Source organism: Macrotis lagotis, chromosome X (genome assembly GCF_037893015.1).
Source record: "Macrotis lagotis isolate mMagLag1 chromosome X, bilby.v1.9.chrom.fasta, whole genome shotgun sequence".
Lineage (NCBI taxonomy): Eukaryota > Metazoa > Chordata > Mammalia > Peramelemorphia > Peramelidae > Macrotis > Macrotis lagotis.
The window spans coordinates 645,664,719-645,690,386 of NC_133666.1; the positions used below are offsets into that span (position 1 = coordinate 645,664,719).

At 44.1% G+C, this 25,668-nt stretch overlaps 2 protein-coding genes across 7 annotated transcripts in view; one reads left to right on the plus strand and one right to left on the minus strand.

The window, feature by feature from the left end:
• Window positions 1-1,664, minus strand: part of PCSK4 (proprotein convertase subtilisin/kexin type 4) — a 41,882-nt gene extending 40,218 nt beyond the window's left edge. For 2 of the 5 annotated variants that reach the window (XM_074204581.1, XM_074204578.1), the window contains exon 1: window positions 1,329-1,660. In XM_074204581.1, coding sequence (XP_074060682.1) covers window positions 1,329-1,583 — 255 coding nt within the window. In that variant the 5' untranslated portion in view covers window positions 1,584-1,660. Of the gene's footprint in view, window positions 1-1,328 lie in introns of all 5 variants that reach the window. The other 3 variants (XM_074204579.1, XM_074204580.1, XM_074204582.1) reach the window with 2 other exon arrangements.
• Window positions 1,665-5,571: 3,907 nt separating this feature from the next.
• REEP6 (receptor accessory protein 6) overlaps window positions 5,572-25,668 on the plus strand; it is a 33,068-nt gene continuing 12,971 nt past the window's right edge. Inside the window, exon 1 of one of the 2 annotated variants that reach the window (XM_074204588.1) lies at window positions 5,572-5,840. In XM_074204588.1, coding sequence (XP_074060689.1) covers window positions 5,726-5,840 — 115 coding nt within the window. In that variant the 5' untranslated portion in view covers window positions 5,572-5,725. The remainder of the gene's footprint in view (window positions 5,841-25,668) is intronic. The other variant, XM_074204589.1, reaches the window with a different exon arrangement.

Genomic DNA, 25,668 nt, shown 5'->3' on the forward strand with positions numbered 1-25,668 from the left:
GTACAACAGGGAGTTTGTCCTTCATTTTCAAAGCAGACCATGACATCAGGGGGGTGATGCCATGACAAGCACATGGATTGGATTTGAGTGAGAGGAGGCTATGCTAAGTCATCAGCCTCACTTTCTCTTCCAGAACCATCTGGGTCCAGTGAGCAGATATGAATAAGGACTACTCAAGATGGTCCTGGATGTGACACAAGCAGCGTTAAGTGACTTGCCTGAGGTCACATAGCTAGTAAGAGTCAAGTGTCTGAGGCTGGAGTTGAACTCCTGTCCTCCTGACTCCAAGGCCAGTGCTCTATCCACTGCACCACCTTGGGAAAAGAAGGGTAGTACTTTGCAAAGTTGCTTTCCTGAACTCCTAACTCTACCTGGGCATACCCTTGATGCTTCAGATCCTACCTGGTCAAAACCAAGTTCACACATTCCTTTTCTCTCCCTGCATAGATATTGACTTATTATGCATACCATACATACATACAATAAATATCTCCCTTCTCTCAGTCTCTTTGCCAAGACCAGTTATTTTTTTTAACAAGGCAGTGGGGTTAAGTGACTTGCCCAAGGTCACACATCTAGGTAATTATTATGTGTCTGAGTCCACATTTGAACTCGGGTCCTCCTGATCCCAGGACCAGTGCTCTATCTACTGTGCCACCAAGCTGCCCCCCAAGACCAGTTATTTCTAAGCTTCTAGGCTCCATTCTACTGGAGAACTCAGGCTCTTTCCAGGACTATTTCAGATGTGGCTACCTAGTATCTTATTGATTTGTGAGCAATTTTATCTTCTCTCTCCAAATTCTCTGTTGTTTTTCAATGAGTATCTCATCAACTCCCTAAACCACTATCTTTTTGAAAAATCCATTTGTTGGGGTGGCTAGGTGACACAGTGGCTGGAGCACTCCTAGAGTCAGAAGTACCCGAGTTCAAATCCAACCTCAGACACTTCATAATTACCTAGCTGTGTGGCCTTGGGCAAGCCACTTAACCCCATTGCCTTGCAAAAAACTAAAAAAAAAAATTTAGAAAAAATCCATTTGCTGTGTAGCTAGGCCTCAGCACACAGCTGACTGATTTAATACAATGGAGAATGAGAAAGAAATGGTATGCGGAGGAGTCTGCCAGTGTTGGGGGCAGGGGCAGTTAGGAGGTCCAGAGGTTGCATGAGAGAGGTGGATGAATGGTGGGGAAAGGGGAGGAGCCTGTGCCTGGGGGTGAGGGTGGAGTGTGCAGTGAGGTGAGTCCCTGGTAGAAGGCTTGGGAAGCTAGCACCTGAGCCCGGGAATTGCTACCGGTGGGAGCCCCAAAGAGGCCCCTGGGTGTCCTACCTGCCCCAAATTGACAAAGCCGAACTTGCGGGCCAAGCGGTTGGCTTCCTGGCTGCCCCCGGGCAGCAGCACAGCCCAGCTGCTGACGTAGATGGGGGCCAGGTAGTGGCCCTGGCGCCCCCGCCCGTGCCCCGCTTCCTGCCGGGGCCCCTCTAGGACCCACACGGAGAACAGAACCAAAGTCAGGGTCAGAACTAGCACCAAGGTCAGGGCCAGGGTCAGAACCAATCTCAAGCGGGTCCAGCGCGGCCGCATGATAGTCAGGGCCCGGGAGAAGCCCCTCCCGCGGGACAAACTGTCTCTAGGGCTCCTGGGGGGGGTCCTTTAAATGCCCCCTCCCCCACCCCACCCCCAAGGCAGGAATGGAGCAGCCCCGCCCCCTGGGCATCGGAGCGAAGCAACCCCCCGCCCCTCTGGACGCCTCTTCCCAGCTCCATGGCAACCCCTTTGCCCCCGCCCCCCCAGGGGGGTTCATTCCCAGGGGGCTGTGCGGGCGCCAGTCTTTTTTTTTTTTAGGTTTTTTTTTTTTGCAAGGCAAACGGGGTTAAGTGGCTTGCCCAAGGCCACACAGCTAGGGAATTATTAAGTATCTGAGACCGGATTTGAACTCAGGTCCTCCTGACTCCAGGGCCGGTGCTTTATCCACCACACCACCTAGCCGCCCCACGGGCGCCAGTCTTTATAAAGCCCCCCCGGGAATGGGGCGGAGGTGTGGGGGACCTTGGTAACGTGGAGGATTGGGTGAAGAAGGGAACACCCCCCAGATGAGTGGGAACTGGATACGGTCTTCTCAGTCTACCCCTCCCACCCTCAGCGGCATGTTCTGCTTTTACCCGTGTGGCTATGTCACCTTGGGTCTGTCATTTCCCCCTTTTGACTCTCCTTTGCTCCCTACCGGGGAAAGGAGACTTCCATTAGATTTTGATCTCAAAGTCGGAAAAGCCCTTTCTAGCTCGCTTCTCATCAGAGGCCAAGAGAGGTACCCTGAGCCCAGGGGAATCTTGCCTCTGGAACTTAGGCAAGGGGGCGGCTAGATGGCGAAGTGGATAAAGCACCAAAGAGTACCTGTTCAAATCCGGTCTCAGACACTTAATATTACCTAGCTGTGTGACCTTGGGTAAGCCTAACAAATCCCCCCCCCCCCCAAAAGAATGAAACTTAGGCAAGCCACATCCTTGTCTGAACCTCTGTGTCCTCCTCTGTAAAATTTATTTTGCGGTTGGTCCCTTTCAGTTCTGGCTCCACTGTTAAAACCAAAACTTGGAACTCGACTGCCTCTTACATTAAAAGATAAATATTGACCCATTATACATACAACAGGAAAAAAGATAAAGTATGGCAGTGACCCATGTGGCCTGGGATACAAGCTGACTCAGCCTTTCTGTGGCAGCCGCTGGACTTTCTATTATACTTTACAAGTATGCCATGCAAATGCTGAACCTCCCATTTTAAAGAAGAACAAACTGAGGCCTGGAGAAGGGAAATGAACTGACTTGCACAAAGTCACATTGCTTTGCTAATCAATCAGACAGTTCATAAACAAGTACCAGAGACTGTGTGCTAGAGGCTGGTCTTATAGGAAAGGCCAATGACCTTCTCCAAGGGCCACAATAATAGGGGAAATACCTTGAGAACAACTTCTCACAAACAGGCTATATTCAGAATCAACAAAGAGAAGGCACTAGAATTTAGGGCCACTCAGAAAGACTTTCTGTTAAGTGGTGAGAATTTTTTGCAAGAGACAGCTGGAATTTGACTCTGTTCTTAATGATTTCATTTAACCATTTACCAAGTCCTACACATTCTTCTCCATCTCTATCTTCCTCATGGCTCCTATCCTTAGGTATTCCAGCTGAACTGCCCTATTTGCTTGTTCATTTCCTTGTCCAGTCCTTGGCTACACAGATTACCTTCCTATACTTTGAATAGTTTCCCTTCTTGGAATTCTTAGGTTCCTTTAAGAGCCTCTTCCTACCTGAGGCATTTCCAGATCACAGCCCCCCCACCCCACCCCACTAGGGTTCCTTTCCAACCCCATAAGCTAGGATTTGTATTGTGTCTATTTTGTATATATTTTGATTTGTGTCTTTATGAACTAGCACATAAGTAGAAGTTTAATAAATGCTTTTGATTAACTGTTTCATCCTCCTCCTAATTAATCTCCCTGCCCTCCCTTCTCCAATCTATATACCAATGCCAAATCCATCCATTTAGCTAGGGTTCAAACTTGAACACTTCACTACCCTATTAAAAATAGCCTTCAAATTGGGTGATTCACCACTAGCCCTGAAGTCAGGAGGACCTGAGTTCAAATCCAACCTTGTCAAGTCACATAATCTTGATTAGTTCAAAAAAAATAATCTTCAGGAGTTTCTATTGCCTATGGGCTAAGCAAACCAAAAAAAAACACACCTTTTTTTTGGTGGGGGGAAGGTTAAAGGTTAAGTGACTTGCACAGGACAATTGTCTGAGACCTGGTAAGACTTCTCTTGAGTTTACAAGCCAAAACCCCTCTGGCTCTCCTTCTTTGATCAACAACAGGTCAAAGGTTTAGCCATAGTTTGGACCTGATTGGTTCAGAGTGAATATAAATAAGTTGTTTCTGTTTGGCCACAAACCCTGAGAATTTTCCCTCCCAGATTTCTTTTTGATCAAAGAGAAATATGAGGGTCTTACCCTCCCATCTTCATTTTTGGTTTGAAGTGGCCATTCTTGGCATCTTCTCATCTTTCTTTTACTTAACTTTAAAAAATGAATGGGTGAGGACAGCTAGGTGGCGCAGTGGATAGAGCAGTGGCCTGTGTGGCCTTGGGCAAGCCTATTAACCCCATTACCTTGCAAAAACCTAAAAAAAAAAAATGAATGGGTGTTGCCTCAGTCAAACTGTGATCAGGGAAAAATCTAGCTTTTAAAAGGCCAATGTCTCCCACTGCATCCAGGACTGTCCTCAGCCATCCTGATCTATATCTGGCCACTGAACTCAGGTGGTTCAGGAGAAAGTGAGGCTGGAGACTTGCCACAGCACTCCTTCACTCAAATGCATTTCATTGCATGTCATGGTGTCACCTCCCTGATGTCATGGTCTCCTTTGAACCATTCCCTCCCCATCTGCTTTTCTTCAGTGAAGGACTAGATTTAGATACTAGTTCTTTTAGATAGCCTTCCCACTGAATTTTACTCTCTGTTAAAATAGGGCACCACTCCTTTTCTTGTATCATTTTTATAATAATGATGAGAAAAGCTAATATTTTTTACATAGTGTTTTAAAGTTGGCAAGAAACTTTCCATGTATTACCTGATTTGATCTCCACAAAGATCAAATTATAACAGTATAGCTCATAGGACTGTTGTGGAGACCAAATGAGGAAATACATGGAAAATCACTTAGTATTAACTAATGAATGAATGAACTAGGTGTTTTGATTCCAAATTCAACCTCTTTCCACTACATCACACTGCATTCCCACGCTTTATTGAGCTCCTACTGTGTGTAGAATATTAAGAGGGACTTTTTTTCCATGGATCTCAGAGAGGGAATAGAATGTAAAACGTCCGGGGATAGTAGGAGGAGCATGAGACCCGGCTCAAGGAGGTTCTTGTGATTGAAATGCGTGACAAGATGTGAGTTGAGGGGCGGCTAGGCGGCGCAGTGGATAGAGCACCGGCCCTGGAGTCAGGAGGACCTGAGTTCAAATATGATCTAAAACACTTAATCATTCCCTAGCTGTGTGGCCTTGGGCAAGCCACTGTCTTTTTTTTTTAGATTTTTTTTTTCAAGGCCATGGGGTTAAGTGGTTTGCCCAAGGCTACACGGCTAGGGAATGACTAAGTGCCTGAGGTCATATTTGAACCCAGGTCCTCCTGACTCCAAGGCCGGTGCTCTATCCACTGCGCCATCTAGCCACCCCGCAAGCCACTGTTTTGCAAAAAAAAACAAACAAAAACAAACCCCTATTTCCCCCCCCACACACACAAAACAAAGTTTGGAGGCCGAGGATTAGTTAGGAAAGGGGGAGGTGTCCAGACTGGGGTGGGAGGGATGTTGACTCTCGGAGAAGCCCCTGGCCGGGAGGGGCCCCGCCCCTTCGGCTCTCAGGTGGGCAGCCCGAGCTCTCCTCGCCGGAGGGGCGGGAGCGGCTGGGAAGAGAAGCCCCGCCCCCTTTGTCCGTCGCGCGCCCCCATTGGCCGGCGCGGGCAGGCTGGGCGGCCCGAGGCCCCGCCTCGGCGTCTCGTCCAATCCCCTCCGCGGGGGGCGGGCCCGGGCCGCCCCAGCAGTTGCCGGAGCACGAGGTGGGAGGGAGGGAGGGACGCGGAGCCCGAGGGACGGGGCGCCCGGACCGCGAGCGGCGGCGGAGCTCGGAGCCTCCGGCCCTTCCCCCCTCCCGAGCCCAGCGGCCATGGCCAGCCTCAAGCAGCGCTTCCAGAGGTTCCTGGAGCAGAAAAACATCATCACCGACTTCCTGGGGAAGCTGGAGGAGCTCTCCGGCGTCCGAAAGTATTACCTGGCCACAGGTAGGGCCCGCGGGCCCGGGCACGGAACCTGGGCACGGCAGGGACGGAAAACGTGGGCCTGGCCCCCACGGTGCGGGTGGAGGACAGCGGGGGGCTTGGGGGGCGGCCCCGCCGCGCTGCTGCCCTCTCCTCTCCACGCCCTGGGGGGCCTGGGGGGCCGGGGGCGAGGTCGAGCTGCCGCCCAGAGCCCCAGCCGGGCCCCCAGGGGGCCAGGAGGAGGCAGGGGAGAATCCCCTCCCTCTCCTGGGGGCGGGAGCTTGGAGGCCCGGGCCAGTGCTCTGCACCCCAAATCCCACAAGTGGAGAATGTTCCACCCAGAGGCGAACCTCGGCATGCAGGAGCCCGAGGGGCCGTGGTCTGGGGCCATCTTGGTCCTGCCCAGCTGGGGGAGGGGAGGGGAGGGGACGCCCGAGGCCCGGGAGGACCCAGAGCGGGGCCGGTGCTGGGCAGCCCCCTCCCGAAGAGCCCTCTTAGGAGGCCCCGGGCCCATTTGGGGAGCCATGCTTGATGGGGAAAGAGTATTACATCACTTTGCCCTTTGGTATCCCCCCAGCTCTTGGACTTTAGGTCCATTCTGGAAGAGGCCAAGGCTGAAAGGGTGGCTGAGATCTCCCGACACGCAGTCCGGGCTGGCCTTCCTCGCTGGCTGGGCCCTTCTTCTAGGGACATCCCCGGATTATCTGGTTCTGGTCCTTCCAGTTGTTCCCTTTGCTCTGGGGCAAGGGGGAGGAGGTGGCTGGCAGCATGAAATCAAGCAGAGAATGGTTCTGCTGCCCTTGTGCAAGGCCCTGGCAGACGGCCCCCCGGGCCAAAGGATTCAGAGGCCAGGAAGTTCCATTTGGTCCAGGTCAACCCATCACGTGGTTCGAGGCTAAGGGTGCCTCTGATTCATGCAGTTTTGGGGAGCAGTTCCTGTATTTGCTTCAGGTGCCTCAGATACTTAGTGCAGTCCTGACTGACCCTGCTTTCAATTAACTTTATAAAAGCTTCCAGCTGAGCTTCTCTATAAGCTGGCAGTGTGGACAGAGTAAAGGGACTGGAGTCAAGAAGACCAGAATTTGAATGTGTATGACTCCGACACTTAGTAGCTGTGTGACCTTGGGCAAGTCTAATGATTTAGCCTCTGCCTGCCTCAGTTCCCTCATCTATAAGCAGCTACTGTGCTTAATAGCACCTCTCTGGCAGTGTTGTTGGGAGGATCAAAGAACTTTGTAAATCTTAAAACTATAGAAAATGCTAGTTGTGAGGGGCAGCTAGGTGGCAAAGTGGATAAAGCACCAGTTTGGAGTCAGGAGTACCTGACTTCAAATCCGGTCTCAGACACTTGATAAACTCCATTTGCCTTGCAAAAAATCTAAAAAAACAAACAAAAAGAAAATGCTAGTTGTGGAGGGTGGCTAGGTGGCACTTTATCCACTCACCAGCCCTGGAGTTCAAATTCAGTCTCAGACATTTAATAATTACCTAGCTGTGTGACCTTGGGCAAGCCACTTAATCCCATTTGCCTTGCAAAAATCTAAAAAAAAATGCTAGTTGTTTGTTATATGTCAATTCATAGATTGTTGGAATCAAACGAGATTCCCCCCATTTGGGGTTCTCTTGGCAGATGTTGAAGTTGTCTGCCACTTTTGTCTTTAGTTCATTTTACAGATGAGGAAACTGAGGCAATCAGAATGAAATGACTTGCCCAGGGTCATCCAGTGTCTGAGGCCAGATTTGAAGTCAGGTCTTCCTGACCCCAAGCCTAACACTCTATGTCGCCTAACTGCCCCAGGAGGAACCATAAAGAACATGAATTTACCTTGCATTTACTTATTTATTCCTCTAGGAGAATGTAAGCTCCTTGAGGGTCGGGTGTTGAATTAAATGGAATATAGTCCCACCCCCCACCCCCATTTCCCCAGTTTTCATGGAAGAACTTGAGATCCAAGAAAGTGAAATATTTTATTTATGATTATCCTCAGCTAATGAGGATGATGATAATAGTAATAACTGAGCCAGGTTCAGTGGTTAGAGTACTGACCTTATTACCAGGAAGCCCTGATTTTTGATGCCACCTCTGACACTTGGTAATAGTTACCAGCCACACTTAACTCTCTGAGCATCTTCTGTAAACCGAAAAAAAATTATGGCAAGACTCAAATGAGATAAGGTTCTTAGAAATATTGTTCAGTATAGCAAGATTTTCAAAGTGCTTTGTTAAACTTTGTCATATTTGCACCAATCTGCATAAGGCAGTGCTCTTTTCCCCATTTTATAGATGAGGAAACTGAAAGTCAGAGGCTTGCCCTGGAGTCACCCATCTAGCAAGTGGCAAAGGGGGCAGTTGAACCCAGACTGTATTCACGGCAAGCCTGCTGCTCTTTTCAGTACCCAAAGAGATTGAGATTAACCCTGTCCCCTTAGAGATGAGACAATTTTGACCCCCCAAATGGAGGTGACTTGTTCAAAGTCTTACCTATTTAATCAGTAGGACAACTCTGCAGCCATGCAAGTCAGCTATCTCACAGAAGCTATCTACAAGCTTTGTATTCAAGTCTCTTTAACACTCCCTTCCTCCTCCTCTTAGCTGAAGACCTTGCTTCTGAGAAAACTGACACCATTTGCCATGATTTCCCTCTTCCATCTCTTTATTTAAACCCCCTTGACCCCATACTCTCCATTCTTACCTCTTTTTCTCCAGGCTCTGACAAAGAAGCCCTTTGCCTTGCCTAGTTGAACACTCACTCCTATGTGTGTTCAATCCCCTCCCCTCCCATCTTCTCCAGGAGACTGTTCCATCAATTATCCCCAGCCTCTTTCTAATCTTATGTCTCTCCTTATCTTATAGGACCTTTCCTGCTACAGCCTTTAAGCATACCTATCTCCCCATCCTTAAAAGCAAACCCTGTCAGCTCTTCCAGTCTATACCTCTCATCTCTTTCTCAGCAAGACTCCTAGAAGACACTATGTTCCTTGACTTCTCATCTCTATCCCACAACCCTTCCGCAATCTGATTTCTGCCTCCTCATTCAGCTGAAACTATTCAGTGCAAAGTTAGCAACTGTCTCCTAATCTTTTCTCAGCCCTCATCTTTTTTACCTCTTTGTTGTGTTTTTAACTGTCACCCACCTTCTTCCTGGTTATTCTCACCTCTTTGGATTTTTGTGACACTTTTCTCCTTCCTGGTTCTCCTACCTGTCTAACCAAGCCTTCTCAGATTTATTTGCTCTATCAGTATTTGTGTCCTGTCCATTCATTGTGGGTCTGCCCCCAAGGTTCTGTCCTGAATCCTTTCCTCTCCATATCCTCTCCGTGATCTTGATGACTCCTATGAGCTATTTATTGGCCATTTTAAACTAAATGTCCTCTAGATTTCCCTAGCATGACATATTCAATTATTATTAATTATTAAGTAATTATTAAGTGTATGAGACTGTATTTGAACTCGAACCTCTTGACTCCAGGGCCAGTGCTCTAGTCACTGCTCCACCTAGCTGCCACTCATCCTTCAGTCTTTCAGATTTCCTGTCCTCAGTTGTTATCTTTGATTTCCCACTCTTCCCACATATTTAATCAATTCCAAATCTGCCAATTCTATTTCTTGAAGCCGGTCCTCTCTCTGCTCATGTAGTTCAAATTCATTTCACCCCCTGTCTAAAGACTATTGCCAAAGCCCTGATCAGTCTCCCTTCTAATCCATACTCCATAATTGCCAAAGTGATTTTCCTTAGCCCAGATCTGACCCATTTAATAAATTCCAGGGGCTCTCTCTTGCCTCTAAGATGACATCTATTCCATTCTAGCTTCTAAAGCCCTTCACAGTGGCTCCACTCTTATCTTCCCAAGCTCATTATATATTAATCCCCCTCCTGCTCTCTACAGTCCAGCCTAACTGGCCTTGCATGGTACTCGATGCATCATCTCCCTTCCTTTGCCCTGTCTATCTCCTGTACTTGCCATTCACTCCCCCCAGCTTCTTAGAAATTCTTTTTTTTCAAGATGGCAACTCAAGCAACACCTCCTACCTGAAACTTGTCCTGACTTTTTTTTTTGAAGCAGCTGGGGTTAAGTGACTTGCCTAGGATCTCCCCTAGTTAGTAAACTGATGAGGGCAGATTTGAACTCAAATCTTTCTGACTCTCAGGGCCAGTGCTCTATCCTCTATGACCTTACCTAGCTGCCCCCATGGCCCTTTTTCATCACTCTTTGGCACCTACCAGCTGCTATTGCCCTTTTTTCCCCTAACTAACTTGTATTCTGCACACATTTTGCAGAATCCTAGACAGCCCTGGAATGGACCTGGTGGTCATCTAGTCCTTCCTCATTCTACAATTGTGAAAATGAGATGCAGAAAGCTGAAATGACTTGCACAGATTTAATTAAAAGTTAACCAAAAGCAAGCCTGGCAATTGAATCCAGACCCTCTGATCTCAAGTCCAATCCTTTTTTTCCACTGAAAAACCAACAGGTAAAGTCACCCTTGCTAGAATATAGGCTTCTGGAGAATAGAGATGGCTTCATTCTTTTGGTATTTATACAATGAGTACTTTTACCCTAGCTCAGTGCTTGGTGAATGCTAGTCGGTGTTTGTTGAATGATGTGTCTTAGAGTAGACTTTATCCCAGGTCTCCCAAGGCCTGTACCTTTAGGCCTATACCTAAATCCCCCTATCCTTTGCATTCTCCAATTCATACTTCAAAAGTTTGTTGTTGGGAGTGTTCATTCCCTCCACTGATGCCTTTGGGAGCTGACACTTATATTGCCAGGTCAGCCATCAAACTTTTCAGTAGTTTGCTGTCCATTGACAAAATCTTTGAGAACTACTGCCTCGTGATGACAGTGTGGAGTCATTGAGGCCAGAAGCATAAGCTCAGACAAAGCCCTGGGGATATAAGGAAGGACACAGTTAAGCTTCAGGAGCTCATATTCTGGGAAAAATCAGCATTCAAATCGTAAAATATAACCATGTGTTAACTAGGACAAGTGGAAGGTAATATCAAAGGGGGAAGAGCACCAGAAGTGGGAGAGACCTGGAGAAGGTAGAATGGAAAGAAGCTAGGGCAACCTGGAGGCAGACAGAACTAGCTTTCTGAACATGAGGGTCAGCCAATATAAAACATGGAATCAGGTGATTTTGATCAGGCGTTTATTTTCAGTCATGTCCAACTTTCTTACCTCATTTGGTGTTTCTTGGCATAGATAATGGAGTAGTTTGCCATTTCCTTTTCCAACTCATTTGACCAATGAGGAAGCAGAGGTAAACAGGGTGAAGTGACTTGACCAGGAGGACATGGTTGGGCGAGCCTTCATTATTGAAGAAGACCAAAATGACATCACTACATTTGAGACAAATTATGGTGTGTCCCACTGTGGCTATCAGATCAATATGAGCTCAGAATGTTCTACCATGGGTTGGGCACAAATAGTCCGTGTGAATACCTGGGGTGGGTACTCTAAACGTACAGATGTCATCTTCCCTTTGAACTGCTTCAGTTCTGGTTTATCCATAGAGAACAACCATCTATCTGATGAGGGCATACCATGCTGGGTGGTCCTGCGTCTCCCATGCTGTACAATCAATGCCAAAGTTCTGCAATGAGACCATCAGGATGTCTCGGTATCACTTCTTCTGGCCCCTTTGGGAGAGCTTGCCCTGTGTGAGTTCTCCATGAAAGAGTCTTCTTGACATTCTCACAATGTGTCCAGCCATCATAGTTGCACTTTCTGAAGTGCAACTACAGGGTCACATAGCTAGTGAGTGTCTGAGGCAGGATTTGAACTCAGGAAGATGTCTTCCTGACTCCAGGTCTGCACTCCATCCTGTGTCAACTAGCCAGCTGCCCATAGCTAGGTATTGCTAATCATCAAATATGTGAAAGAGAGTAAAATATGAGAATATTTGAGAAATGTGATGAGGAGCGAGGTGATAAAGGACTTTAAAAAATCAAAAAGAGACTTTCATATTTGATTCTAGAATATTTTAGCAGGAAAGTCATTTCTGTCTGTTGCAATCCTATATGTCCTTCAAGTCCTATCTGTCACGCTGCCTCTTGTCCCTTTCCAAATCTCCCACTGTTCCCCTTCTCCCCACCCTTTCAGCTGAGAACTTTGCCCTATATCTTACTGAAAAAATTGACATTCACCCAGACCTTCCTCTCCTCTCTTTCTTATCTCCTATGACTCAGATGCCTCCTATCCCCCTCTCCTTCACCCTGTCTCACATGGAGAAATGTCTAATGTCTTACCAAGGCCAACCTCTACTTGCACAAGTGATTCCACCTCTCCCCTTCTGGAAGATTGCTCCTTTTACCATTTTCCACTCTTATTTTCTTTTTTTTGCTTGTTTTTTGTTTTTGTTTTTGTTTTTGCAAGGCAAATGGGGTTAAGTGGCTTGCCCAAGGCCACACAGCTAGGGTTAAGTGTCTGAGGCCGAATTTGAACTCCTGACTCCAGAGCTAGTGCTCTATCCACTGCACCACCTAGCCGCCCCCACTCTTTACTTATTTTCAATCTCTCTCTCTTGTCTTCTGGCTCCTTATATGCCAGTGTCTCTCCTATCCTCACCAAACCCTCACTTGATTATCAATCTTCATTAACAAGCTTCCATATCTCTGTTCCTTCCTTGGCTAAACTCTTTGAAAAGACTGTCTATAACACTTCCTCTACTTTCATTGTCCTTTTAATCCCTTAACAATTTGGCTTCTGATTTTACTCCACTGAAATTTTTCCCATAGTACTCTAATGAATGTCCATTTTGCAATCTTCATACTCCTTGAACTTTCTGTAGGCTTTGATCCTGGGAAGTTGCTCTCTTCTCTGCGTTTTCAGGACATCACTCTCTTCTGACCCTTCTACTTCTCAGAATGCTCCTGCTTAGGTTCCATTTTGGATGTTCATTCAGGATACATTTGTTAACTGTAGGTACCTTTCCAGGGTTCTGTCCTGAGGTCTCTTCTCTTCTCCCTTTATTCTGTTTCACTTGGTGATCTCATCAGTAGCCATGAATTCAGTTATCAGCTCTGCTAATAAATTCTCAGATCTTCTTAGCTATCCCTCAGCTCTCTGCTGCCCTTCTTTCTCAAATCTACAGCTGCCCATTAGATTTGGATTGGCTCTCCAGTCATAAGTGTCTGTCCTTTGTTTCTGAAGAAGGTCATGACATCAGGGAGGTGATGCCGTGACAAGCACATAGATTGGATTTGAGTAAGGGGGACTGCTAAATTACCAGCCTCACTTTCTCCTTCTGAGCCATCTGAGTCCAGTGGCCATGCATCAAGATGACTGGAGATGGCCCTGGATGAGAGACAGTCAGGGTTAAGTGACTTGCCCAAGGACAAACAGATAGTTAATCAAGTTAAAGTCAAGTATCTGAGGCTGGATTCGAACTCCAGTCCTCCTGACTCCAAGGTTAGTGCTCTATCCACTGTGCCATCTAGCTACCCTATCTCCTGATTCCTATCTGGTCACTGGACCCAGGTGGCTCCAGAGGAAAAAGTGAGACTGGTGACTTAAGCACTGCACCCCCCTCACTCAAATGCAATTCATGTGAGTTTAATTTGTTATCTTTTTTTTTAAAAACCCTCCCCTCTTCTAAACCTCCTTATTTCTGTTGGAGATATACCATCCATGGGGCAGCTAGGTGGTATAGTGGATAGAGTGCCCACTGTGGAATCAGGAGGACCTGAAGTCAAATTTGACCTCAGATATTTGATACTTACTAGCTGTGTGACCTTGGGTAAGTCACTTAACCCCATTGCCTCACAACGGCTTCCTCCCTCCTACCCCCAAAAAGAAGATACCAGCATCCCCCAGATTTATATAGTGGTCTTCCTCAGTTCCTCACTGTCTCTCACCCTCCCAATCAGTTGCCAAGGTCTGGCTATTTCACTGGTGTCATATCTCTCCATTATGATCACTTCTGTCCTCTAACATCTCTACCGTGCTGCTGCAGACACTATTATCTTAATCCCTGGACTATTGTATAACCTGCCGGTTGACCTGCCTGCTCCAAGTCTCTCCCCAATCAAGTTTTTTTCCATTCAACCACCATTATGATTTTTCCTAAAGTCCAAGTCTGTGTCATCTTCCTACTCAGTAAACTCCAGTGGCTCCTTATATCTTCCAGAATATAATATAAAATCTTCCCTTTGGCATTCACAATTCATCTTTATGACCTATGGTCCTCCTTTTCCAGTTTCTTTATTCCTTATCCAACTTTTTGAGCCAATGACTCTGGCTGGCCTTTGCCATTCCTTGAGCAAGACACTCCCATTTCCAGACTCCAGACCTTTTCATAGCTATGTTTTCAATGTCTGGAATGTTCTCCCACCTCATCCCTGCCTCCTGGCTCCCTTCAAATCTTTTTTAAAAAATGTTTTATTTATTTAAGGCAGTGAAGTTAAATGACCTGCCCAAGGTCACATAGCTAGGCAATTATTAAGCGTCTCAGGCTGGATTTGAGTCCTCCTGACTCCAAGACCAATGCTGTAATGCTTCACCACCTAGCTGCCCTCTCCCTTCAAGTCTTTAGTTTTTGCAAAGCAAATGGGGTTAAGTGGCTTGCCCAAGGCCACACAGCTAGATAATTATTAAGTGTCTGAGACTGTATTTGAACCCAGGTACTCCTAATTCCAGGGCTGGTGCTTTATACACTTCACCACCTAGTCGCCCCTCTTCAAGTCTTAAAATCCAGCCTTCTACCAGAAATCTTTTCTCTTCCCAAAGCTCTTCATAATAGTCCGTATTAGACTAGAAACTCTTGTGTGGATAGAAATTCATGTGTCTTTTTTCCCTCACAAAACTTCCAAAGAGTAGGTGCTCAGCAACTGAATAAATGAAATCCCCAAATTCCAGTGCTTTAGGAAGAGATTTCACTGGAAAGGGGAGACCCCTCAGGTCTAACTTCCTGAGAGTATTGTAAAGCTACCAGCTACCTGTCCCTGGACACCTGGAAGGATTTAGATCAAGTATGTGAGATTGAATTAAATCAATTGTTTGTTGAGTGCTTGGGGTCTTAGTTATATTTTCCTTTTGTAAAATGAAAGTATTGTACTAAAAGGGATGGGTTTTTTTTAACTTTCAGTATTTTTAAAAAAATAAATTCTTAGATCCTAACTTAACAGAATCACTGTAGCAATCAAGTGGACACATAGAGGCAGCAATGGATAAGAATGCCAATCTTGCTGAGTTCAGATCTGGATTCAGATACTTAGTAGCTGGGTGACCCTGGGCAAGTCACTTAACTCTCCTCAGTTTCCTCATCTGTAAAATGAGCTGGAGAAGGAAATGACGAATCACTCGTGTCTTTACTATGAAAACCCCAAATGGGGTCACAATAAATCTGACACAAGTTTAGGATTTTGTTTTGCAAGGCAATGGGGTTAAGTGGCTTGCCCAAAGCCTCACAGCTAGGTAATTATTAAGTATCTGAGGTGGGATTTGAACCCAGGTACTCCTGACTCCAGGGCCGGTGTTCTATTCACTGAGCCATTTAGCCACCCTTGACACAACTTTACAAAAAGCAACAAGCCAGTCTGGTGGCTCCATAGAGTGCTGGGTTAGAGTTAGGGAAATCCAAGTTCAAATTCAGCATCTAACATTAGTTGTGTAACCCTAGTCAACTCTCTTTGTCTTAAAGTATCTCTGCCAGGAAAAGCTCATAAGCATTAGGGTCTATGGGATCACAAAAGAGTCAGACATGACTGAACACCAACAACAAACAAAAATGTGCCACATGCTGTTCTTTCATTCTGTTGTCCTAAGAGAACTAGAATTCTTTTTACTGGGAATCCCGAGCCTTTGCAACTCTCCAGGGGCAAACTGGTTTTATTTGAGCCAGCCTCCTATGGTCCCTTAAGGGACCATTCTGGGCCAGAATACCATAGTCTTGTTTATTACTATTTATTAGGGGGCAGCTAGGTGACGCAGTGGATAGAGCACTGGCCCTGGAGTCAGGAGGTCCTGAGTTCAAATCCAGATTCAGTCACTTAATAATTACCTAGCTGTGTGATTATGGGCAAAATCACCCCATTGCCTTGCAAAAACTACACACACACACACACACATACACACATATTAGGCACACTGGATCAAGGCCTTACTCTGAGGGCAAGGACACTAACTGCCTGTGTTTTAGCTAAGTCTATCACTGGCCACCTCCCTAGCCGATAAGTATCTCTGCCTTGTTCTTTCCTTCATATCCCAAGAAATTAGAAGAGCAGCAGCTGGTCCTGGACTGGGGCCCAGGGAGCCATCTGACCCTGACCAGCCATTTGGGCAAACTGTCTTTTTGGCACTTAGAACTTTTCATTCTTAATTTGAAAGAAAGACCTTGTCTTAGTGGAAAGGATTGGGGCCTCTGAGGAGCCTGGGGTGGGGGGAGATGTGGAGGGGTGAGGAGAAGGAAGAGGAATGGGGGTTGTAAAGAAGAGGTCTGACCAACTACCAACCTCTGGTAGAGCTGAGAATTTGGGGCAGTCAGCTTGCCCCCTCTAGGTTTGTAGTTCCTCATTTATCAAATGAGGGTAGGGCATTGTTTTTTGGTAACTTCCATCTCTTCCATTTGAACTTCCTTTATGAGCTCTGATCTTTGAATTTTATGTTCTGTCTTCTCATGGGGGTGTTGAATGTGGTGACTTCAGTGCTGGATTATAAGTCAGGAAAGAGATGGGTTCATGTCCTACCTCTGACACAACTAGTCCTTCTACCACTGCTAACACTAATTCTAATTCTCTCTCCCTCACTCTCTAAAGATAGATAGATAGAAAACTTTTAAGGTTTGAAAAGAACTTTACAAATACCATCTCAATAGAGCCTCCCAAAGTCTTGGAGGGTAGGTGCTTTATTCCCATTATACAGTTGAGGAAATTGAGGCAAACAGATTAAATGACTTGTCTAGCTATTAGGGTTCTGAGGCTGGATTGGAACTAGAGGCTTTCTGACTTAAGGTCTAGTGCTCCATTCATTGTGCCATTTTGCCTCACTGTGTGGCCATTCACTTGTCCTAAGTCAAAAACTCAAATCCTTAAATGGATTAAAGAGTTGGAAGGGACATGACACAGGGTCACAGCTACTGTCTGAGACAGAATTCAAAATGAAAGTCTCACATAAATCAGAGACCTTGTTGATTTTATTGTTCTCTGCAACCACACAGATGCCAACCCATCTGTGCCCTTTCATCTCCTGCCACTTATGCCACTTACTGTTAATGCTAATAATAATATCTAACCAGGTGGTGCAGTGGATAGAGTGCTAAACTTGGATTCAGGAAGTCCTGAATTCAAATCCAACTGCAAATAACTGAGGAAGTCATTTCACCTCCCTGCCTGTTTCCTTAGCTGTAAAATGGGGAAAACCATAGCATCTTCCTCCCAGGGTCCTTGTGAAGATGAAACTAGAGAGTTTTTGCAAACTTTAAAGCATTATAAAAGTGCTGGCTATTAAGTTTTCTGTTTTAAAATCCTTTCCAGCTCTGATGTTCTCTCAGTCAGTTCAGAAGTATATATTAAGGGGCAGCTAGGTGGCACAGTGGATAAAGCACTGGCCCTGGAGTCAGGAGGACCTGGGTTCAAATCCAGTCTCAGACACTTAATAATTACCTAGCTGTGTGGCCTTGGGCAAGCCACTTAACACCATTTGCCTTGCAAAAACCTAAAATAAATAATATATATATATATATATATATATATATATATATATATATATATATATATATATATATACATATTAAGCACTTGGTGTGTGCAGTACATCCTAAGTGCTGGTGATACAAAGAAAGGCAGCCACAGCTCTTGGAGCTCCCAGAGGTTAAATGGGGCTTGTCTCAGAAAGGAGGCCCTAGAATTAAGGAAGATCAGGAAGGCTACCTAAAGAAGGTGAGATCTGAGCTTGAAAGTGAAGAAAATCAGAAGATGGGAATGAGTTAGGGGAACCTTCCAACCATGGGACAGCCAGGGAGAAGACCTGGAACAGAAAGATGGTGGGTCTCATTCTTGAACTGGCAGGGAGGCCAAGGATCAGAGTTTAGGGAAAAGCATAAGGTGTAAAGATTGGAAAGAGGGGAGAGATGAAGGGGTAGATCCTGAAGGACTTTGAACACTGAAGACAGGACTTTAAATTTGGTTCTGGAAATGATAGGGCACCATTGGAATGTGGGGATGGGGCAGGGGTATGTGGTCAGTCCTGAGCTGAATGGAGGGTGGTTTGTGCAGGGCAGAGGCTTGTAGCAGGCAGACCCAACCCACCAGCAGCTATTGCAAAAATCCTGGCATAGGAGATGAGGGCCTTCACCAGCAGGACAGCCAGGGTTAGGCCCTGGCAGCCTGTGGCATAAGGGAATAAAGAGTTGAATGTCTATGGGCCATTCAGTTGAAGATGTCTAATAGACAGTGGAGGTCAGCAGAAAAGTTGAGGCTGTCTAGGTAGGTTGAAAAATGATGAGCAAATATATAATAATTGAATCTATAGAAGTAGAGTAGTACAAAGGAAGAAGAGGGCCCAGAATAGAGCTTTGTGGGCATACTCAGGTCCTGTGACCTCGGTGAGCTCCAACAAAGGAAATGAGAACCAGCATTTATTAAGTACTTTGTTGATCTGACTACACTGTTCAATGCTTTAGGGATTCATAGTCCAAAAAATGAAACAGTTCCTGCCCTCAAGGAGCTTACATTCCATGGGGAAACGTGTCCATTCTCTTCCCCCACCTACTTAACTCTGACATTTTTTAATTCCAAGGGCTCTCCCATCTAGTTACTCTTATGTCTGTTCCAGAACAAGGCAACCCTACCTGATGCTAGCCCAATCTCCCAACTGGTATGTGGATAAAGTCCAGTAAAAAAGAACAACCTTCCTTAAATTTTAGGTCCTACTGACCTGTCATATGAGGATAGAAGAGTGGTGCCCTTCACTTAATGATGAGCTTTCTTACTCCTGATCTACCCTTCATCCCTAGTATTCCTGTAGATAAATCATCTAAATCCCATTTCCCACCCCTATACCTCATTTCCATCCCTTCTATCCTCCCACCTCAAAGTTTCAGTCTAACCCTTCCACTCTGCCCTTTGGAATGCCTGTTTCATAGGCAACGAATGTCCCTGCACCTTAAATATTTTTCTTTCCCTCTGCTTCTGTCTAATAGCACCTTCAAAGAAACCTGGCTCCTCCAGATGATATAGTCTCCTTGACTCATTAGTCAAGGAAGAGTAGTTGGAATATTCCTTGCTTCTCATTACCATTTGCAGGTTCAACTTCTCCCTGTCTACTGGCTTCTTTCCTACTGCCTATAAATGTGCCCACATCTCCCCTATCCTGAGAAAACCCTCACTTGATACTTCGATCCCTGCTGACTATTGTCCTATATCTTTTCTGCCCTTTGTAGCCAACCTCCTCCACAAAAGATGCCTCTACTTTGTCTCTTCTTATTTTCTTGTTAACTCCTTACACTCTAACTTTTAACCAACTGTATTTCACCTAAATTACTCTCCAAATGACCAGTGGCCTTTTCTCAATCTAATTCTCCTTAACCACTCTGTAGCAGCAGATACTGTGGATTACCTTCTTCTTTATAGCAATCTTTTCTCTAGATTTTTTAGGCACCACTCTTCTGGTTTTCCTACCTGTCTTACCACTTCTCTGTCTATCAGATCATCCCTCTAAGGAATCATAGGTATCTTTCAAGTTTTGTCCTAGGCCCTCATCTCTTCTTCCTCTATACTACTGCACCTGGTTTTTGTTTGTTTGTTTGTTTTTTTAGTTTTTGCAAGGCAAGGGGGTTAAGTGTCTTGCCCAAGGCCACACAGCTAGGTCATTATTAAGTGTCTGAGGCCAGATTTGAACTCAGGTACTCTTGACTCCAAGGCCAGTGCTCTATCCACTGCACCACCTAGCCACCGCTGCACCTGGTTATTTCATTAGCTCCCATGGATATAATTATTATCTCTAACTATTCTCAAATTTACCTTTCCTGCCCCAGTCTCTCTGCTGATCTCCAATCTTATATCTCCAATTGCCTTTCAGATAACTGGATATTTCTGCTATCTCTGTCCTACTTTCCCTATTACTTTATGCTCCTACCTAGAAGTCATCCTATATTCCTCCTTGTTTCTCATACACACACACACACACACACACACACACATTCCATGTCTAATGTCTTGCCAAAGACTTGGTGATATCACCTTTGCAGCATCTCTAATTCAGACCCTTTTCCTCTGACCCCGGCCACCATCCTGGCTCAGGACCCTCATCACCTCACACCCTGATCTCTGTAATGGCCGGCTATTTGTAATAGCCAGTACATTTTACCCATTTCACTCATTCTCTTTTAGGTGATTTTCCTAAAGCAAAGAAACAATCAAGTCATACCCTCCACCTTCCCTTTCTTCACACTCAGTAAACTCCTATGTCTTCATATTATTTTCAAGAGCCAAACAATGCTATTGTTGGACATATAAAACTGTCCATTACCCAGTCTCTTCCTATCTTTCTATGTACATGAATACGAGAATACATGTCATAGACTAGGGTAGCTAGGTGACACAATGGATATAGCACAGGTCTTGGAGTCAGGAGTACCTGACTTCAAGTCCTACCTCAGACACTTAATAATGACCTAGCTGTGTGACCTTGGGCAAGTCACTTAATCCCATTGTCTTGCAAAAAAAAACCCAAAACATGTCATGGACTCTTTGATCCAGTGACATTGGTCTCCATCTCTAGTTCCAGGCATTTTCTCTTAAGTGTTACCCATGCCTGAAATGTACTCCTATTCTCACCGATTTCCCTGGCTTCCTTTAGAAGCCCATTTTCTACAGGAAGCTTTTCACCAATTCTTCTTAAATTCTAATTAGTTCTTAATTCCTCTGTCAATGATTTCCTATTTATCCTGTAAATAGCTTGCTTTGTATTTTCTCTCCTATTAGATTATGAGTTTCTTTAAAGTGAGGAATGTCTTTTGCATCTTTTTGTATCCCCAGGGCTTACAAAGTAGGAGCTAAAATAGTTGTTTATTGATTAAAGCATTCTAGGTGACACGGTGGGGAGAGCCATTTCCAGTTGTCTTGATTCATATCTGACTACTGAACCCAGATGATTTTGGAGGAGAAAGTGAGCCTTTTGACTTAGCACAGCACTCCCTCAATTCAATTCACTTGCTTCCATGGCATCATCTCCCTGATGTTATGGTTCTCTTCAAGAATGAAGGACAATAGCAGCCCTGTTTGTGGTGGCAAAGAATTGGAAATTAAGTAAATGTCTTTCAGTTGGAGAATTGCTTAACAAACTGTGGTATATGTATGTCCTCGAACACTATTGTTCTGTTAGAAACCAGGAGGGATGGGAATTCCGGGAAGCCTGGAAGGATTTTCATGAACTGATGCTGAGTGAGATGAGCAGAATCAGAAAAACATTGTACATCCTAACAGCAACATGGGGGTGATGATCAACCTTGATGGACTTGCTCATTCCATCATTGCAATAATCGGACAATTTTAGGCTATCTACAATGGAGAATACCATCTTTATGCAGAGAAAGAACTGTGGAGTTTGAACAAAGACCAAAGACTGTTACCTTTAACTTAGGAAAAAAACTCTTATCTTTTTTATGTAATTTTGCTATCTCTTATACTTTATTTTTCTTCCATAAAGATATGATTTCTCTCTTATCACATTCAGCTTAGATCAATGTATAACATGGAAACAATGTAAAGACTAACTGAATGCCTTCTGTGGGGGTAGAGGGAGGGAAGCAAGATTAGGGGAAAATTGTTAAACTCAAAATAAATAAAATCTTTCTTGAATGACAAAAAAAAAAGAATGAAGGACAAGGGGCAGCTAGGTGGTGCAGTGGATAGAGAACTGGCCCTGGAGTCAGGAGGACCTGAGTTCAAATCTCAGACACTTAATAATTGCCTTAAGTATGTGACCTTGGGCAAGTTGCTTGATCTTGGGCAAGTTGCTTAACCTCCTTGCCTTGCAAAAACAAACAAACCAAAAAAATGAAGAACCAGCGTTGTCAATTGATTGACCATTCCAAGAACTTTCCCACCTCAAATTTTGTGTTCTATGGGGCTCTCCCTACTTTAACATTCTCTGATACCCCTATAACCTTGAAATAAGAATCAATTTAGGGCATCAGGCATCAATATAACCATCCTTTATGCATTGACACTATATTATCCTGTAAGGTGAGGTGGGTTGAGATGTCCCAAAAGAATTCAAACTCATACCATCTTCAAGTTCAAGCAAAGGCATTTATTTGGGGATCATGATCCCAAAAAGTGAGTGGGTTGACCTCCCAAAGGGAGAAGATGAATTTTTGGATTTGTTTTTTAGGATTAAATTTTCTCTTTTATTTTATTTTTCTCCCATTACATGTAAGAATTTTGACATTCATTTTTAAAACTTTGATTTCAAAATTCTCTCCCTTCCCACCCCACTCCCCCTTGTTGAGAAAGTAAGTTGTTTGATAAAGGTTGAACATTTGTAGTACTGCAAAAGTTACCAAAATAGTCATGTTGTGAAATTAACCCCCCCCACACACACAAAGAGAAACATTTCAAGAAAAATAAAGTTTAAAAAAATATGCTTTAATTTATATAATATTCAGATACCATCAGCTCTATCTTTGGGATGGATGGTATTCTTTATCATAAGTCCTTCAGAGTTGACTTGGATCACAGCATTGCTGAAAAAAAGGAAAGTATTTCACATCTGATCATCCAACAATATTACTGTTACTTTATATATAATAAATACATTTCCCAGTGCATCTACTCAACTATTTTACTGAGAGCATCCTGTTCACTGATTTTTATAACCAAATAGCATTCTGTTGGAATTACATAACTCAGTTTGTTCAGCCATTCCCCACCCAATGGACATTGCCTCACTTTCTAGTTCCTTGCCCAGAGGGTGAGCTTTTAAGGGTAGAGGTGAGATAAGGAAAGGGATATGTAAATGGAGGTATAGCTCAAAGAGCAGGTAAGGAAGGGTTCCTAGTGAGGGTACTTTATCCTTTCTGGCTAAAATAGAGATTTATTGTTTTGTTGGCTGGAACTCATCTTGTGCCTGGGGGCCAGGTGCTTCACTGAAATTCATTGATCTCTTCTTTTCCCAATTCCAGGAGTAGGAATCCAAATTAATTCGGAAGAAGAGACTGAAATCACATCTTCTACAAATTTTTCAGACTGACCAGGGTCATAGAGATGTCCCTTCTTTACTGGGTCCCTTTGTGAGGGAGGGAGATGATTTAAATTAAATGGGGAATCTAAGGGATGCTGGGAAGTCTCTAAAGGATATAGCCATCCTAGGCTATCATCTGTAGTTTAATAGATTCCAGTTTAAAGAATCACCTTAGGTGCCCACATGGACTACATGTGCCTGACTGGTACTAGGGCATTCCGAGCACTTTATTGCTCCGATTGGCCACAATTGGACACACTGTAACTTGTCTCTAACATAGTAATGGCATTTTGGTTGTCTTTGATGACCAAGCACAAGAACAAACCAACCCACCGACCAGTCAATAGACATCAGCCTAGAGAATAAAATCCTCATGAACAAATTTAGGATGTATGGGCCAAATATCCAAAGAAGGAAAGGGAAAAGATGAATGGGATTTTGACAGAATAGAAGGGGGCAGTCCCCTTTGGAAAATGGTTCTTACAAATTAAAGGTATAAAGTATATGTCTTAATTTTTTTTTTTTTGTTAAACATAAAACAGAAATTTGGGTTATACAAGAAATTGATTTTCTTTAGATTTATCTAGAAAACCTAGAGGTGACCTACATTAGAAATGTCTACCTCTAGAGCACAATGAGAAGAGTGTTTATAGAAAACATACAAAAGAGTCATAAACTTTGGTAGCCAACCAATCCTTTTTACCCATCTATGTAAGAACAGATAAAAGATCCAACTGGTAGCAGAACTAGTGTCTCCTTTTCTGACTGGAAATTTTATGTTGTTACCAGATACATTTTAGATGTAGAAAACATTAGGATTTCTCCTTTTACAAAATGTCATAATATAAGAATTTATTTGGGTTTCAGAGATAACTTGAATAGTCTCCTTTCTCAGGAAAATCTGTAATTATTGACACAACTGGGATGCAATTAGAGGGGTACCAGACTAATTTACAGAGTCTACCTTCAGATTTACAGTTGGAGAGATAGACCTTGAGAAAGGCAGAGGCTAACTAACATCCAGACTTATAAACTTTAATGAAAAACCAGTTTTAGATCAGAAATAATAAGATTTTAGTACTTGACTTTCACAAAAGGAAGGATGGTAGCAGTAAAGCAGATTCAGATTTATTCCTCTGGAACATGCTATGCAGTCTTGTTCAGGTATACTTCTCAGAGTATATCTCCAGCTCAAGGCTCTTGAAGAGATCTATAAAGAGCATCTTATACAAATTTTTCCTTGCAGGTAACCAGGCCAAATCTTATGTTTCTTTTATTAGAAAATGAAGTTTGAAAATTCTATGGTCTAAAAGGTTCCAATCTGCTGAATTCATTGAAAGTTGCTAGATTAACTTCAGTTGTAGCAAAAGGTTCACACACATAAATAGATAAATCAGTTTTAAAATACTGCATATCAAGTAAGTTATTTACAATAAAACACTTTCAGCCTTTAATCGTGTTTAAATTGAACAAAACTTCTAGCCAAAAAAAAATTAATTTCTTGAGACATTTTTAAGATAAGCCAAAGGCCACATTTTTTTCTAATATTGCTGATATTTCTTTACTTTAAAAAAAAAAAGAGCTGAGACTGCTATAGTCATATCCTGGTGTCATTCACCTAAATATCCTTGTGAGGATCTTGATTATGTATTAACAGGCCAAATGGCTCATCAGATCTTATACTTACCAAGTAATTCAGATATGCTTCAGTATTAGTTTATAACAGAAGGATTTAATATTGTGTTTATGTTGATCATATGACTTGATATTAGAAATTTACCATAATGAACAGGGACATATGGGAAAAATCTTCCCTTATTTATTCAGCTGTCAATTCCAGGCAAAGTTCATACCATATTGAGCTAATATATCACTGGGCAAAGAGGAACTCAAATCTGCTATTTTGACTTCCTGTGCCAAAGTCAAAAGGCTGGGGTCCTTCACCAACCTGACTGACCAGCAGGGCTGAGTCTATGCCTAATTGGTTTTTCTAGCTTCTTGAAGACCTTTCCCTTCTACCCAGGGTGGCTTACCCAGGTGACCCAGAAATTACTTGGGATTTGAGGATTTATACCCTGGAAGCCAACTTTGCCTGAAGGTTGACTGGTAAAGACTAAAGGGTTTAGTCACATTCTCCCCTCCTCCCCCTGCCCTTGGCTATCTTTGGTATTAGCATTTATGGAGATTTCCTTTCTCCCTGAGCTAAGAGAATCTTAATCTGAATGGTTGGGGGTGGGTAGAAAAGGGATCCTGAGGGATTTTTCTTCTTCTAATTCCTGGCGTATGAGAAGGGAAGTAGGAGGAAGGGTGAACTGGATCTTTACTGCCGGGGCAAAGTCTTATTGATTTCTTTGTTCTAGTACTGCTTCTTTAGCAAACCATTTATGGACACTGGCCCTGGAGTCATGAGGACAGGAGTTCAGATGCAGCATCAGACACTTACTAGCTGTTGGTCCCTGGGCAAGTCTTATGCCTCCACACAAATCTTTGTTTAGGTGGAGGGGAAGGAATGGGAGAATGGGAGCTAAGAAGGTTATGAGCAAGGGGGGAGGGGCTCTTTCTGTAATTTCTTGGAGGGGAGGCAGTATTCTATGCCTACTATGTGGAAGGCATTGTGCTAAGTGTTTTACAAATATAATCTGACTGGACCCCCATAACAATTAGATAC